We start from the raw sequence: 18,506 nt of genomic DNA on the forward strand, positions 1-18,506 counted from the left end.
TATTCTCAGTGGTAGAAGAGGACAGGACAAGGAGTAATGGTCTCAAGTTGCAGTGGGGGAGGTTTAGGTTGGATATTAGGAAAAACTTTTTCACTAGGAGGGTGGTGAAACAATGGAATGCGTTACCTAGGGAGGTGGTAGAATCTCCTTCCTTGGAAGTTTTTAAGGTCAGGCTTGACAAAGCCTTGGCTGGGATGATTTGATTGGGGATTGGTCCTGCTTTGAGCAGGGGGTTGGACTAAATGACCTCCTGAGGTCCCTTCCAACCCTGATATTCTATGATTCTAAGTAAGAAGTTATAGAGTCATTTGAAATCAATGTAGTTAAACAACCTGGGTATGTAACATGAACACAAGCATCTTAAGATTCATTCATTATACACGTTAATGCATTTTATGGGCAACTGTGCTAGTGTAATTGAGAGGGATTGGGGCTGGGTTTTCCAAAGGGAGTTAAGAGCCCAAACCCCTCCGAAATTCAATAGGAATTAGACACCTAATGTCTCTTAAGTCCTTTGACTTAAAGCTGACCTCGTGTGCACACGTGTGTGAGAGAAACAGATTGGCTGTGTGTATCTCTCAGTCTAATAACCAAGTAAAATCCAGAATCTTTCATGCCAAATGGCCAAATTTTCCCTGGACACATGCTCTGCTCAGTACAACACAGCAGAAGATCTAGTCAGAGAAAGATTTTCTGCTCTGGGGCATAATTCTAAGAATTCTAAGTTCTTTTGTAGCCAAATTTAAAAGGCCCAAGACTTCCAAAAATGTAGATTTTCCCATGTCAGCACCCAAACATGCACTACTTCAAGAAGACTTTGTATTTACCTTTGTGCTGAGAATGCACTTTGAGATGAACCTGTAAACATATTTGGCTACCCTGGAAGCTACTATGAGGAACAGGCCTCCTAAGAAAATTGACAAAGAGGAGAGGATAAAAGCCAACTGCATGTATTTTTCACAGAAGGTTCTGTTCTCAGGCAGGTTAGTAGGAGTCATTTCCCTCTGCCTGCTTCTTTCTCAGCTTCCTCCACTGCTCAGCTGTGACATTCTAAGACACACTATGCTTTTGTAGTATCATTGTGACATCATTATCAACATGCAGCAATGTGATGTCACTGCTGTTACAGAAAGAGAAGAGGTGGAGATGAAAAAAGATGTATCTGGATCCAGGGCTTTTTAAATTTGGGCCATCTCTTATTATTAGGGATACCAGTGTATTTTTCTTATCAGTCATAACACATTGTATTACTGTTAACTTCACAAATAACCACTAGCTTTTTCACTGAAAACCTTTCAAACAATTCTACTCTCAAACTCTGATCTTCTTAATAAATATTAGTACAGAGAGAAAATATGGTTCTGGGATTAAAGAACTAGACTGGATCTCAGTAAATCAGGGTTCAATTGCTGGCTCTTGCACAGTAGAAAAAAAAGAGGCATCTCACTTGGTCTCTGTGAGCCTCAGTTTCCGATCTGCAAAACAGGGAGAAAAATCCTTCCTTTCTTCCATTCCTTGTTCATCTTGTCTATTTAGATTGTAAACCCTTAGGGCAAGGACTATTTCTCAGTACAGCACCATCTCAGTCTGGAGCTCCAGGCACAACTGTAATATACATAATAATAATGCCATAAAAATTGGGGTTATTTACCAAATTTGGATCCAGAAAAGCTTCAGCTTTGGGTCATCCATAACATTTGGGGTGGGGGTGATCAGCTGAGAGTTCTTGGCTGGGTCCATCAGTTCAAAGAGAAATACAAACAATGGGACATTTGTATTTTAAAACAAGAGGTAATGAAAAGGGTGCTCAGATGGCAGAATTGAAAAAGGGGACTCTCTTTCTATTCTGTCTGAATACTGGTTTATTAAACTTCTTCATCAACAAATTTTAAGGAAAAACTAAGTTCCTCTCTAGACCTCAATTTCACAACCATCCAGAAAAGAATGGGAGGCAGATCTGAATGACACTAGAAAAGTTTCTTGCCGTGTTTTGATGCTAGGCTATGAGAGAGGCAAGGCGGGTGAGATAATATCTTTTAATGGGCCAACTTCCGTTGCTGGACAAGACAGAGATAAGTTTGTGATCTACACGCAGCTGTTCTCCAGGAGAAGTTGCCATTCTACCTTTCTGACCATAGGTGGCAGCATTTCCTCAGCGATTAGCCAGCATGCTATGGCATTCCAATATAAGAAAGATTCTTTGAAGGGCTGGTGTCATAGCCAGGCCTTGGGAGGACAACAGAAGAGGAGCAGCACAATATGCCATATTCAAGAAATTGCTCAATAAAAACAACAGCCCATCTTCTTCCATTCAGGCCCAGCCACCAGATCTGCAGCTGCTTAGTTGGGTTCAGATGCAACCAGTTAACTCAGTACTTTTTTTAACCCCACTGAAATATAATTTCATCAAAAGCTCTAGGGCTCCTCAAGAGTTTTAAAGTCTTTTATGAAGCTTTCAGATGAATAATGCAATCAGATTCTTCTTCATGCAATCAGGCCAGCTGAGTGTGAAAGTGATGATTTCTCCTGAATGGGGGAATGCGTGCACATGAAAACCGAATGGCAAAATAACAGCCTAGCAACATCGTCTGGTGGGCACAGAATCTATTATTGTGGCCTTTAAATACAGTCATTATTTAGTACTCCCTCCCCCATCTGAGTGCCAAAGGGGACTGTGAGTGATTGGAACTAATGGGACGTGTTTTGAATGGTGAAGACTGTACTTGGACAGTTTGTCATCTGGCAGAATTGTTATTTGTGTATGTGCCTCTACGCTTTGACACGCCACAATTACAATCAGCTACCTATCTAAGACTCCAAAATGCTTGAGCCAGGAATTGAAGGCTGTTGAAATAAGTTCCCAGAGGGAGATAAAAAGACTATTGTCCTAAGATGACTAACTTTCCCCTGGTTCTGCGTGTTTTGTTCACACACGCTGAATTTGGCTGTGTATTCACAACCTCTCTCCGTGCCTGGCTTTTCTGGAAGGGTTTTGAAATCATAGGTTACAGGGAGTAAGCAATCCCAAAATTGTCTGAAGTTCTGACCCTGCTTGGAACTGCCAGGTGTGGGATCTACCATTGCCAGAACTCTCCAACAGGATTTCTCTAAGGGATAACTTCATCTGGTGGAAAGATTTTCTGTGTATGTCCCCTGCATATTACCACAGCTAAGATTCAATCCAGAAGCATCAAGGACTGTAGGCAGAAGCACTCCCAGGTGACCTAAAACAGAACACTTGGGAGGGAGGATGGTCCTGAGATTAAGGCACCAGTTTAGGACTCAGTTCCTGGCTTTGCCACAGGTTACTGTGTGACACTGGGTAAGTCACTTAATCACCCTATGCCTCAGCTTCCTATCTGTAAAACAGAGATAACCGATCTTTCACCCACTCCAGAGGTAGCTGCATTTCAGTAGCGAAGTGATACCTGTGTGTTTATAATCTGTGGGGTGTAAAATGATATTATTCTGGCTCTGAAACCACTCTCCCTGTTTCTAAAGCTACATCTACACTGCATGCCGGTATGCATAGCTACATGCAAGAGCGAAAGGTGGTGGGGAGGCAGTGGGGAAAGACTTCATCAGCTTCCTTCTGCCAGAGCACTGTGGTGAGGAAAGACTCTGGTCGCAGGAAGGTGCCAGAGCCTTTCCCTGCTGCCAGAGTTTTTCCCTGCAGCAGGGATAGGCTGCAGGACACTAGGCTGCTAAAAATAGCAGTGTAGACAGGATACATACATACTGGCCTCAGCCATGTCTTTACTGAATTTGCCTATGCACTACACCACCATCTACACTGCTGTTTATACCTGTGCTGGGCAGGATACCAGTGTATGTACTCTATATGCCAACAAAAGAAGTGTGCAGTGTAGACATGCCTTAAGAGGCTGTGCTGCCAAAGGTGTGTCCTCTGGGTGGCAGCATTTGCAGGTTTTTGCATCCAGCCGGGTGAAGGACTGGCTAAACACAACTCCAGCTCTTTTCTCAGTCAAGTGTCCCCAGAGCAGGAACTTAATCATTCACAAATCACAATCACTCAGCAACAGTACAGAGCTGCAGAAGGAAAGAAAAAGTGATTGATTGGCATGCAGCAGGGCACTGTCCTGCCTTCACAGAGACAGTTTCACAATCCAGGAAGGGGAGCTTACCAGAGAGCAGATTTTTGTTTTATTTTATTTTATTTTATTTAAGTAAATTGTAGCTTTTGTTTCACTGATGTGGACACACAACATTAAATACATAGTGGAAATGTTCTAGGAGATGTCCTGCAGCTCATTTCCAGCAAAGAGGGAATGGTATTTGTGTGCAAAGTGCTGTATAAACATTCTCTAAGTTCCATAACCGCCTCTGCTGGGAGATAACTCAGTTTTTCCTCGTTTTACAACTAGGGAAACTGAGGAAAAGAGACTCAAGGCCACACAAGGAGTCAGTGGGAGAGCGGGGATCAGCCCCCAGGAGCACAGCTGAATTGCAAATGAATCACAAAACATTTCTGAGACACTGAAAACATTTTCCATCCCAAATTAGGATGAAAAGTCAAATTCTGGAAAATTTTCACAAAACAAAAAATGGTTCCATTCAGATCACTCAAAATATTTTCTTCTGATTTTGATCATTACATTTTTTCTCTACTATAATTAGCTGAAAGTTCTAAACAAAAAGTTGTTTTGAACAGGAAAGCCTTTTGGATAATGTTTTGTTTAGATAATGTGAAAACAAAAATGTTTTGACCATTTGGAAACTAGGTTTATTTAAAAAAAATAATAATATGGAGTTGGAACATTTATCGAAATTGACCATTTCCCACAAAACATTTAAATGTTGACAAATTGGCATTTTCCAATGAAAAAAAAAACATTTGTTGAAAAATTCCTGACCAGATTTGCTCATGACTCCCTCACTCCCAGGCTTGTGCTTAAGTCACAGAACCATATTTCCCATGGTCAGATGATCTCTGCTGTAACAAATCTGTGTGGCTGTACAGGACTTGATGATTGTCACCATGCCACAACATAGGGTCACTCAGAACTTCAATAACAGCAGTGGGGATAGATCCCAGCCAAAAGCACAAAGCCTTACCACTTGGGCTAGAGGAGAAACTCCATTAGGTACTAACAATATAGAACCTGTGACGCACACCTGAGCATATCTGATTCATCCAATTAAGAGATTAGTATGCACAGACAGACACAGAGTTCATCACAATCCTCCATTCCTAAAGAGGACATTATAAAGGAACAAACATTTCTTTATAAAACATTAAGTTTAAAAACATTGGCTCCTTTTTCCCAGCAGTTTTGGGAAAACGGAAATTAAAAATGCATTTTTTTTAAAACCAGTACTACTCTTTTTTACATCACATTGAAGCCTGGCCAACCATAAGCAGAGCTTGTATGCTTTCTTGTTTCTTGCTAGTCATTGGGGCTATTGGTAAAGCTCTATCTAGCTACTTGCATGGACTTCATCATGGAAGTATCTAAGCACCAGTGCAACACAGCAGAGAAAGTTTGACTCCTAGGATCAGACGTGCAAAATGCTGATTAGCATGTGGAACTCATTGCTGCAATGTATTCCTGGAGCCAGAAGCTTAGCAAGATTCAGAAAAAAGTAATAGGTCACAGAGTGAGAAGGGTATGTAAGGAATTGAGGCCAAACTCTGACCTGCACATGAATCAGGATCACACAATGGTAGCCTAGAAGTGGTACCTACTATTGGAAGGGCTGCCTTTCACACAGTGAGAGATCTGCAGGGAGCAGAAAGCGTCAGGACTAGAACCTGGAGCAAGAGCTGGGTGAATTGTTAAACCCTGAAGAGAGGGCTGGCTGGCTGGTTTTCAATGGTCCATAGATTTTAATGGCAGAAGGACCATTATGATCATCTAGTCCAATCTCCTGTATAACACAGGCTAGAGAACCTCACCCAGTAATTTCTGTATCAACCCCATAACTTCTGTTTGGGATATAGCATCCAGTCTTGATTTAAAGGTTTCTTGTGATGGAGAATCTACCACTTCCCTTGATAAATTGTTCCAATGTCTAATTACCCTCTCTGTTAAAAATTTGCACCTTATTTCTGGCCCAAGTTTATTTAGCTTCAGCTTTTGGCCATTGGATCTTATTTTACCATTGTCTGCTAGATTTAAGAGCCCTCTACTACCAGAATTCTCTTTCCATGTAGGTTCTTGCAGACTCTGATCAAGTCACCTCTTAATCTTTCCTTTGATAGATTACATAGGTTGAGTTCCTTAAATCTGTCATGATAAGGCAAGTTTTCCAGACCTTGAATCATTCATCTGGCTCTTTTCTGAACCCTTTCCAATAGTTCAACATCTTATTTGAAGTGCTGACACCAGAACCAGACACACCCGTCTAGCAATGATGTCACTAATGCTAATGGATCAAGCTGTAAGCTTATTAATAAACTAGATGCTTGAAAGGGAAAGCATTAATTTTGGAATGCATTAATTGGTGTTGGACTGGGAAGAATGAAAGTTGTGGCACTGGGTGCCAGGACTGATAGGGATTAAACTTCTGTTTGGATAATGAGAACATCCACAGTTACTTTAGAGTGGATAAAAGAAAAAAGGGGATATAAATTCTGATGCTCCAGGGGCACAAATGAAGCACTAACTGATGGAGGCTGGGAAGAATCTTCTCCTATGGGCCGGTTATGGTATAATTGTCCATTGCATGCACAATTCTTGTCAGTGCTGGCTACTGTTAGAGACAGGATGCTGAACTAGATGGATCCATAAAATAAATCCTATGTTCCTATTAGGTCAAGAGCCAGGACACACCCTGACAGCAGCAGCAGAAGGTCTGGACTGAGAGACAAAATCCTCATGTGGTCTTTGTGCCCTCCCTCCATTCCCAAACCTCTCCAGTTAGGATGCTGTGAAATGAAATGGGGGAACTTGCTGCAGAGGCTGTACTTCTCCAGCTCAGTCTCCATTTTGCAGAGAAGAGACGTCTGTGCATGAACGTGACACTTTCGCCATCCCCCGCCTGGTGAACGGCTTCTGCTTTAGCTGTGCTATGAACCTTCCAGGTGCAAAATAAAACGGATCGGTCTGGAATTTGGATGTGAATGAGCCCGGCTGCTTGCTCTAGGCTTCCAATTTAATAAACATGCATCTACACCTAATGAACAGTCTGTCACTTCCCTTTAATAGAAATCACCTGCTCCTCTAATAATCATTAAACAAATTGACAATGCAATAGCCAGGGCCTCTCATCTTAGCACCACCTGCACCAAAAGGAAAATAACCCACTAATATCTCTTCAGAAAGGCCATTATTCTGCCTAATATGAGAAACTTGCCCGATGTGATGGAGGATTAAGCGCGTTTGCGTGGAGAATATTCAGTGCGGCATATTTTTTAGGAATGAGATCATTTCTCATTTTCTCTTGATGATAATAATAATCCTTCATTTTCCTGCAGTGCTGCTTCTCTGCCAGAGGCAGCCGCCAGCAGCTTTGTAGGCTCTGTCTGAATGAGCAGCTGGCAATTGATGCACCTACTGCTGGGACACAGCTGCCTCTGCTGCGGAATGTATTACGGACACTAGGCAAGAAGAGTGTCTTCTAAGGAGGGATGTGGTAACACTGTTGCAGAGTGACCAATTTATAAACAAGCCACTGCCCTCTACTGGAAGGAATCTGAATTGCTCTATTGGATGTCATAGGCCCTATATTGCTAACTGCTAATGGATGTTGTCTTTTAGCTTAGCTGGTTGAGGCCTGTGCTTTAATGAACAGCAGGTTCTGAGTCCTCTTCTGGTTGTTACCATGACCTGTTGGATGGGCAGGGTGACCTAGGAGACCACTGGTAAGCCTTAAGATCCTCTCAAAGCTTTCTAAGGGACCCCTGATTTGGATTATTTGTAATCGCATCCAAATCCCCAAGATGGCTTTTGAACATTTCAGTCTTATATTTTCATTAAAAAAAGCGAAAACAGCAAACTCCACAAATGTTGCAGATAGCTCTCAGGCCCTTTAATGAGCATATAGGGTCAGGACCTCAGTCTTGTGTCTCATCCTGAAAATGGCAGCTCCTGGACATGCCATCTGCTTGATTCTTCAGTGTTCTCAATGGCCTGTCTCAGGATGATCTGTTCCTCCTCCAGGAGCATCTTGAGCCCCGTCCACCAATCTCTGGCCTTGACAATCTCCTTTCAACTGGTCTTCAAAGCTTTCTCAACTTCGGCAGTCATTACAAAGGGATACTTGAGACTAATGAAGGGTTTTAACAGCCTTATGCAACCTACTTGATTGGCTCAATCATGCTGATTTGGAAATTGTGTTTTATCTGATGGGGGCCTCTTAAAACTCATGAGGGTACAAAAAATGTTGGGATAAGAGGAGACTTAGTGCATAAGAGACCGTGACAGACACAGCTCACAATTAGCAGCCCTTTTCTGGCAGCATTGAGAAGGGCTCTCGAAGAAAGAGACTGGACTGGGGAAAGTGGTGCTTTAAAGACCGTTGCATGGCACCTCTGAAAGCCAGGAAAAGTACAAGCTATTTGCTAGAGCAGCGGTTCTCAAACTGTGGGTCAGGACCCCAGAGTGAGTCACAACCCCATTTTTCTGGGATCACCAAGGGGGGGGGGTTAGACGTGCTGGAGCCCAGGGCCGAAGCCTGAGCCCCACCACCCAGGCCTGATTGAGCTTCAGCCCCGCGCAGCGGGGCTCAGGTTACAGGTGTTCCCCCTGGCCTGGGACTGGAGCCCTTGGGCTTCGTCTTTGGCCTCCCCACCTGGGGCAGAGGGGCTCAGGCAGGCTGAGGTTTCAGTCCTCCCTCCCGGGGTCATGTAGTAATTATTATGGTCAGAAGGGGGTCATGGTGCAATGATGTTTGAGAACCCCTGTGCTAGAGCCTGGCAGCATCCTGTGCGATTCCAGAATGTGGCCCACATCCTCCCGCTGCCTTTAACTGCCAGGTGCAGGCAACCTGGGGAGCATCTGAGGGAAAGTCTCTTTCCTTCCTTTCCAGGGCCCTGTGTTTCTGGAGCCAAAGCTCCTATATTCTAAGCCCCCAGGCTGCATGCATGTGGTTTGGCTCATGACCAAGGTGCCAATCTCTGTATTATGCAGACATTGAAAATTCACCTTTCTACACTAGAAGGGGGAGAGGCAAAAGTTGGGCCTGTAGGACATTCACCCCCCATGCTCCAGCTACTTCCTGCCAGCTACACTGGTGCAAATAGGTCACATGACCTTCTTGGTGGAGTCCCCCTGGCATAAAGCCCAAACCATCTGCCCTGCACAGAGCCGGCTCTGTGTTGTCTCCAGGACTTCTCCGCTGCATGTAGGCGTACCGGGGGGAAATAGGGGTGTGGGTGGGGTGGACATGCACTGGGGCAATTCCTGCCTGCTGCAAGCCCCTTAGGGGTTCTGGCAATAGGAAACACAAAGTTTGGGCAGACACACAGATGCCAGAGCCTGCATCTGTAGGACAGGGACATTTCAAGAAAAGAACCTTGCAAAGGATGGCACAGGGATGAAACAGGCTAGAAGAGAAGCCTCCATCTAGCTGTTTATAGGGCCCTTGTCACTGTAGTATCTGAGCACCTTACAATCATTAGGTTTTCCTGCAAGCTAGGGCAGTGCTATTTCTCTCATTTTACAAATGGGGAACTGAAGCACAGGGTGGATTAAGTGATTTTTCTGATGTCACAAAGGAAATCTGTGGGTGAGTGGAATTAAACCCATGTCTCTTGAATCCCAGACTAGTGCTCTGTCCCCACGAGCATCCTTACTACCCCGTTGGGTGACAATTTGACTCTTCTCATCAAACTCACCTAACAGGCTTCTACATGTATTTCCATTTTTGCCTTCACCTTTGAGTTTTATGGGGTTTCTACCTCCAGTGTCAGTGTCAATCCAGATCCCTGCTTGCTTCATTACCACATTACTATATGTTCATTGCATGGGGCTGGTGTATACTCAGAGCTATGATTACATTCCACATATCCACTGAGGCATCAAAGCTTCAAATTAAACCCTGTGAGCCTTCTCAGGCTCTCCAGGAGGCAGTTTCAATCTCTCTCTCCTCTTGCTCATTTAGTCTTCAGTTGGACCTTGCTGGCTCTGTCTTAAGTCTACAGGGTCTAGAGCCTTCATATGCATACAGTACCAGGAGTTCATGGATAAAGGGATATTAATATATTAATATCCCTTTGATTATTCCTAACTTTATTACTAAAAATAGCACCTTTAGTACAAGTATCTCAAAGCACTTTACTAACACTGACTAGCAATGCTGCTGTGAGGTATTGTTTTCCCCCTTTTACAGATGGGGAAACTGAGGCATAAAAAGGTGAAGAGAATTTCCCAAGCCTATGCAGTGAGTTTGCATCAGAGCTGGTAATGGAACCCAGAAGTCCTAAACCCCCGGGCCCAGTTCTCCATCACTTTGTACTTTGTGATATTATTGACATCGGGGCAGAGAGTCAAAACATGACCATTCTGATCCAGTAGCATCTGGCACTCTCTGAGCCCGGGTGTGAATGAGCAAACAAACAGAAAGGCAAGGGAGAATCAGGCTCAGAGACATCTGCTTTGACAACCCCCTCTCCTTCCCTCTCCACTTCTTCATAGCAGACTCACAATAGTTTCAGTGGCACAGGACCCTCTGTGATTGTGGGTTTAGGTAGAATTTACTCCTTGGTGCACAAGAAGAGGGGCACTGTTCCATGGACAAGGAGCACAGTTGGATCTGGGGAACAATATACTATATCTTCTAGTTACTCTATGAACTGGGCTGGCAGGGAACAATTAAAAGCTATTTATTACAACTTTGACTTTCTTACTTCTCTTTTGAAGTGAACCAGATTTCCCAATGGGAAATCCCCACTGTGCTCCAATAAAACTCTATCTAAACCAAACATGCAGTGAGGCCTCCAAGGAGCTGATGTCAAGTGTTTGTGTGCCTTCCTCACATGGCTAGTTCATATAGAAGATAACAACCTACTACTGCTACTAGGTAACAGCACAGTAACTGTTAGCACTCTTCCCTACCATTTGAGCTTTGGTGCTGAGAGTTCAAACACTGCTGATGACCTATGAGAGAAGTCATTATGTTAATAGTACCTTCAGCAGATAAGGCATAGTTATCTATTGCAGGAGAAGAGGAGGATGGTACGGCTACAAGTGTTAAAAGTAGGAACCAAAGGGTGCAGGGTCCTTCATATCCTTCTGCATCCAAAAAATGCCCCAAAGTTCATATGGACCCACATTTAAATGTCCCAAAGAAAATAAGAGTGAATCAGCTCATTTTCAAACTGCTCAGCAGTCAAAATTAAATGAGTGAGTGTCATTACAGCATGGGGGGAACAGGGGAGAATGGGTAAATAATATTTACAAGAGTGCTGGTGAGAACCAGACTCTACCAGCATTTGCATGAAAGTCCTAAAGTAGCCTGGAATGGTGCTGAATGTTATTAGTGAGATCTCTATTACTTTTGCCAGGCCAATCTCTGATCTCACCAGGCCAACTGGCAAGCAGTTAGTTAAATAACATGGCTTCAAAGCAGTACAGACTGTAAAAATGATTAGGCCTTCGTCTTCAGTAATGCTAATGTTACAGTCCAGAAGAGGGACTTGCTGATATTCTGTCTAGTACTGTAATACCTGCAGAGGCACCTGCAAGCTTTGGCTTTTACATACCTGAGTCTGTGTTATTCAGTCGCAAGTATTTGGCTAAGCAGGATCCTGCCTCCTGAGTACTAGCCTAAGAAACCACCAAGGAGCATCTAGGTGTTGTAGAAAGCAATGCTGGTAATTCAACAGCAGTCTTCTGTCCGGACTCTCGTAGAACTGGGACAGCAGGCTGGACTTCAGCCAGTGTAAAGGAGACGAATGTAGCCGGCTGCTCATATGTCACTGAAATGCAATGGGAGTTAGGCTCCTAAATCACTTTAGTCCCTTCTGAAAACCTCCTCCATTATGTTTTTGTTGGTCTTGCTGTTCACTTAGAACAGAGTGGTTTGGAAGAACGTCCATACATGTAATGGTTTGGCCTGCTACATATACTGCTATGCTAATAAAAAGAAAAACAACTTACAGTGCATATAGGTTAGTCTAACCAAACCGCATTAGACAGACAAAGATTAACATGCCTAAATGATACATGTGTTCTAATTAGAGAATGTAATCACCTCAGGCTGACTCATTATTGCCCCCCTATGTTTATCATTTCAGCTGCATTAGGGTCCCTGGCAGTTCCTTTATCTGACTTTTATATTCAAGGGCATCAGGTTTTTAATCATTAAACACCTTAAACGCTTGTTTCTTGGGGAACTTTGAAGAATAATAATTTTTCTAGGGTAAGCTTTGTATCCCAGAAGCGTGGTACAAAACCTGTCCTCTCTGGCTACTGCATTCTTGTCAACAGGTCTCCCCTGAAATCGGGATGTGGAAAAGTTGATCAGAAATGAGGAACACACACACACATAATGTTTTTTTCACAGATTTGCATCAAGTTTAACTTCTTGGAAAATTTCCAGTCAGCTCTAGGATCTGCCTAACCACAGCTAAATATCAGAGCTACGGGGATTTTCATGAGACTGAGTCCAGGGGTCCATTCCTCCTCTTGGCTAACAAGAGCACGTAGGAGTTCACCAATGACTGCGGAGAGAGTGGCAACTGAAGATCATTCCTCCTCATTCCAGTTTTCTTTCAAGCACCTTCATGCTCACACCTGTGCTGCCCTCTACTCAGACATAGAGGGATCTCCCTGTAAAAAAAAAAACAAAACAAAAAAACCCCAAGCAGTTGCTGCATTGTATCTTTTTCACATCCCTCCTTTAAAATTCACATCTCTAGAGATGCCTGCAAATCACTCAACAGTGGCTATGCAGTTGTTCTGATGACACTTCTCTTTATTAAGCCAACAAAAAGCTTTCCACTGTTTACTTTGTCCCTCACCTCCTGCCCATTTATTTCTTTTAATCTCCTGTGATGGTCAGTCATATCTCTTAGAGAGGCTGTAAGCTGTTTGGGTCTTTTCATTACCTGGGTACAGTGCCTGGCACGATACCATCCTGATTTCCCCAGTGGAGCCTTTAGGAGCTTCCATCATAAGATTAATATTTGTTGTGCTGATAAATTTAAGACCTTGGTCTACATAGTACTCTAAAGTGCCCACCTGCCACCTTTCACTAACCCTAAATTCAGTGAAGAATGAAAACAATGGCCTGGAAGAAGGAATGTGTCATGAACAACATATTATGGCTAGATCTGATACCTGGTTCCTGTTTGGGAGCAATTTTTAGACTTGATTTCCCCAGAATTTGCCAGGTACTTGCAAACCACAGATTAAATCTCACGCATTAATCCAGGTTTCATATACACGCCTCAGCTTCTTGTATTATTCAGAATCGCTAGACAAGGCGAGAGGCTTTGGAGCATACAAAGTGTGGGCAAAGCAGAGAAGATGTTATTCCCTGGTTCAGGTTGTGGTTTGGATTTTTTTTTTTTTGAGGATTGGAGGTATTAAGAGTGATTTATATTCTGTCAATTTTATTCAAGAGAAATGATATTCTGCATTTCAGCCTTTTCTGATTAATGCTGGGGGGAAAAGAGAAACTTTTATTCTCTACACCCTGCAACCTAATCTTATTTTTCTCTTTTTTATTTGGCACTAATGCTAGAGTTACTGACAGAGTTTTAAACTGGTTATGAAAAGCAACCTTTTTGTTAAAGATATTCTCCCCCTAACTACTTTATATTTCATTGAGAATGGCTCAGATCAGTTTCAATCAATATGTGAATATATATTTATATTTGTAAGAATATGTATGTGTATATATAAATGCTTGTGTATACACATGCATACATTTTATGTTTACAAATGCTCATATTTGTGCATGTATGTATATGTATTTGTGTGTATATCTGTACATATACATGTGTTACATGGATGCACCTGTATACACACACATATATATGTTTATGTGTGTATGTGCATATATTTATGCATGAATATATGTGCATTTGAATGTGTGTGTATACATGTGGCTACATCCATATATACGTGTGTATATGTTTATGTATAATTCACTTGAGACATGATTTATTTCATGCCTTCCACATTCATGACACTGATAACTGCCCATTATGAGTTTAAGGTTAAAACCTGAAATATCAGAAATATACATGGAGAGGTTCAGAAAAGACTTGGCATAACATTTCTCACGTTCGTTGATACATGTTTTTATTACGTGGTTGGCTTCATGCAGTTCTGAGGCATGCATAAATCTGGCTCAAAATATAAAAATAGCCCACTATCCATCTTTCTGTAGCAGGAGATGCAGGTTCACTGATGCAGGTAAGATGAGCACTGGAAAAAAACTTTACAGCTGCTTGCATAAAGCTGTCAGCAGACGAAACGGGGAGGTTTTTAAGCTCAGGGAATGAGAACCATATTGATACCAACTCGTGTAGCAGGAATACTGATGAGAACCCATATCTGGGTGTGGATGGGGCCAGGAAATCCAAGTGTAGACCTCATTCTCTGCACCAGTGTGAATCCAGCAAGTTATAGAAAACCATCACAGAAACCCAGTTCAATGTAATTTCTAATGATAACATTTCCCCCTTATCTAGGCCTTTCATCTAAGAATCCCTTCAAGCTCTTTGCAAATGCTTAGGATAGTCCCTCCTTCACTGTGGACTCCTCATATTAGTGCTTACCAACAGCAACTGGGCCTTAAATAATTCACCCTGACAATATCTTGTTATGCCATTATACAGAGAGGGAAAGAGGCATGTGGTGGTGAAGCCAGTACAAATGTCAGCCTGGGGTCCTGGCTGTCAGTTTCATACTGCAACCACAGCTCTTTCCATAAGAATGGAAGGTTTTGCAGAGCCACTTGGTCTGTGGGAAGATTAGGAAGAGGCATAGTGGGGAGGGTGTGACTGGGTTGTATAATTTTTCTGCAATTTTTCACAGAGCCTTGTACTCAGACATAAACAATTGGAAGTGGTGCTCAAAGAGAAATTTCCATCAGCAGCAACCAAATCTAAAAGCTATGGGGCTACATGTGGGTTCAGGGAGCTACTGGTGCAGAGCTGCTTGGTTGCTTGTTATAAACCCAATGACTCAAAGAATTATATAGCCCTGACACCACAGAACCCCACAGCCTCGACTCTACTCAGTGCCCAAAGATATTAGTCACAGACCAAGTGGCTCAGAGAACCTTTGTCTGAGGTTTGAAAGAAATTGGTTACTTTTATTAAAATTTTGGTTGTACTTATGTCTGCACTTCTGTTTTCAGCTAGGACGAGAAGCCAACATACCATATCTGGTCGTCCGCTCAAGATGCTCTTGGGATTATCACCGTCCCTGGATGATATGAACGTGTGCCATCAAAGCCAAAATATAAAACTATCCACACACGATTATTCTAGCTTTGATTTTTCAATCAAAGATGTTCTGGATGCTTTATACAGACCTAACGCATGAGCCTTTTGTGGTAAACTCATAACTCTGGCTTATGCTCAGATACAATTAAAAACCTAGATAGATAACTTTAACTGAAGCCCATACCACATACTGTGGGTTGCTTGGAGGAGCTCATAAGGAGCCCAAGGCTAAGAAGACAAAGGCATATGTACTGGGAGAGGCCATATGAAGCTGCTGCTTTCCATAAGGAAGCCTTTTTGGAAGGCAGAGTCTCCATCCAGCCAGTTTCTCTTTAGGCCCCACAAAGTAAAGCCAGCAGGAGTGGGTGGAAAGGTGTTCTCCTCCACCTCGCAAGGTCTTAGACCCCAGGCTCCAGCCTGAGCCCAGAAGTCTACACAGCAATTAAACAGCCCCTTAGCCTGAGCCCCACAAGCACATGTCAGGTGGCATGGGCCAGTGGCAGGTGTATAATTGCAGTGTAGACATACCCATTAGATGCAGCTTTGTTAACAGCTGCCCCTCAGAGCACAACCTAATTGGATGCCATGAATTTATATTAAGGTGTTTGAATGCTTTCTGCTTTTTCTCTCCTGCCCTCTTCCCCTGGGTCCTCATTGCCAGTTAATCACTGGGCGGGCGGGTAGGGGGGAAGGGAAGAGTGTTTGTTTGTTTCATTATCAACTTCCTGACCATTGCTGGCAATAAAAAATTAGACTATAAAGGAAGAAGCCCAAAGGAAGGCTGAAAAGCTGTACTGAAGAGTTTGTCTCTGCTGAGGTTCGCTGTGTTAGAGGAACTCAGTGGTGGCCAGATGCTGCAAGTGACTGCACAGGCACATCCCTGCATGGAATCACTTGCAAGATCAGAGCCTAAGAGGCCAAATTGTGGGAGTCAATTGTCTTTGTATAGCTGGAAAGGGAAGAAAATAGCATGCACTATTATTGTACTTAAGACCCCCAGATAGGATCAGAATCCCATTGTGCTAAATTAAGTATATACAGATAGACACCCCATCCCCACCCTGCACCCTCCACTCCCACTCCTGCAAACAGTTGCACAGCCAAGTCTGTAGCAGAGCCAGGTGCAGAACCCAGGAGTCCTGACTCCTGTTTGTGTGAGTTAGCCAACAGCAGAATTATAGTAAATGTGTAACATATTAATAAGAGCATTTTGACCAAATGTGAACATGCAAATATTGATCCACTGGCTGCATTTAAGGCAGCAGTCTATATAGGGTCTGATCCAAAGCTCGTTAAAATCCATGGGAAGACTCTTCACAGTCTGTCTTTTGAAAATCATTTGATTGAGCTGCATTTGTTTCTCTGTAGAGTGAAATGTCAGTTCTTGATATGTACAAATAGTGCTGGTTTTTAAATTTTGCAAGTTGTCTGGCGTTTGAGATTGGTGCTACTGAAACTGAAATCAATCAATCAGTCAACAAAAGGAACCAGCGTCCTTCTCCAGCATTGTCAGTCATGCAACTTTCACCCAGACCCACACAGTCATTCTAAAAGAAGTGGGGGGGATTGTTTATCTGTAGAAACTAAAAACAAAACCAATCCAGAATGTGCAACCTTCTCTACTCCTATTTATTTCTCACCATGCATTGTATTTACCCCTTCTTTTTCAGGTACAGTGCCTGGCTGTCTACAGACTTCAGTGGGATGAAGTAAAGGCTCATATTTACTTGACAAGGGGCCCAGTTCTTTGCTCACATCAGTGTAAATCAGGAGTCACACCACTGACACCAACAGCATGCACAAGCCTCAGTTCCACTAAAACCTTTTTCTTGCACTTACACCCATTCTAATGCCCCTTTCCATTGCCAGGTGAAAACCTGGGCCCGCTCGAGTCAATGGCAAAACTCCCATTGACATCAGTAGGTGCCGATTTCACCCCAGAAGTGGGATAAGAGGGCCTTCGTGTGAATGAGAATTCAGGCCACCCTTGTGAAGTAGAGGAGAATCAGGCTGTATGCCCTGAAGGAATGGGTGCCTTCTTAATGATATAGGGACTCAGTGATATTCTCTGGAATTTACCCGGTATGACAGTTGCCCACCAGGGCTGTGGCATTTTTCAAAGGGCCTGACAGCCTTGTCCCTATGAAAAATAACATGGACTCTTTAATGACCCTGATGGCTGGGAGGCCCCTGGCATCACATATCATCTGAAAGACTGTTAGCAAATAATCCTGCAAGCCAGTCACTATAAAGCAGTTCAGTGACTATATCATGAGGATTACATCACTTAGACACTGGCTAAACCACAATACTATGCTTCTAGCCAAGAATTCTCCCTGTTATTAGAAAATCAATTACACCTTCCAATCCGGACTGCAAATACCAGAGGTGACTAAGTACCCTGCACTCATGTTCACTCATAAACTTCTCTCCCTGCAGTAGGATCACCTCAGAGGCTATAATAAAATTTGTAACCGGTGGTTTGTACACATTTCAATATAATTTCCTGCAATTCAGCCTGGTGAATGGAAAACAAATTTAAATCATGATAAAAGCCCAGGCAGATGCTATCCATAATGTTAACTGCTTGTCATATGTGGAGATGTATTCTGTATCCTTTGGGAATGGCAGTTCTCATTTCTCCTCAGTGCTAAAGCTGTAACATTTATTGTCTCTGAGCAAGAACTACAAGGTATTCTACTCGGATGATATGTTTGCTCAGAATGGGGTTCTGTGGTTTATAATTTTCCTTCCTCAGCCTCCTCTTTCTGCTTTTCTCCAGTATTACAAGGACTCTCTGCTCTTTTTTCCCCCTTCCAAGCCTAATCAGAGAAATAGTAAATCACTCCTCCTGCTCTGCTTCTACGTGTTTACACACACACTCACACCCACACACACTCCTTAAACTCATAAGTGTCTGATGTTTTTTCTCTCTTGCAGCTATGCCGGATGATGCTCCTCTCCATCTAGTCCCCAAAACTAAGGCCCTTATAAATTAAAGCACTTAAGCATATGTATGTCTTTAAGCATGTGAGATGTCCCACTGGCTCCAATGATCCAACTACCACTGAAATCAATGGAAAGATTCCCACTGGCATCCAAGGGTGTTGGATTAGGGTGGCATAAACCAGATTTTCCAAAA

At 42.9% G+C, this 18,506-nt stretch overlaps 1 protein-coding gene across 1 annotated transcript in view; it reads right to left on the minus strand.

Moving 5' to 3' along the window:
* Positions 1 to 998, minus strand: part of KCNU1 (potassium calcium-activated channel subfamily U member 1) — an 80,422-nt gene extending 79,424 nt beyond the window's left edge. Inside the window, exon 1 of the mRNA XM_043536507.1 lies at positions 828 to 998. Within this exon, the coding sequence (XP_043392442.1) occupies positions 828 to 998 (171 nt within the window). The remainder of the gene's footprint in view (positions 1 to 827) is intronic.
* Positions 999 to 18,506: the final 17,508 nt, after the last annotated feature.

Source organism: Chelonia mydas, chromosome 26 (assembly GCF_015237465.2).
Source record: "Chelonia mydas isolate rCheMyd1 chromosome 26, rCheMyd1.pri.v2, whole genome shotgun sequence".
Classification (NCBI taxonomy): Eukaryota; Metazoa; Chordata; order Testudines; family Cheloniidae; genus Chelonia; species Chelonia mydas.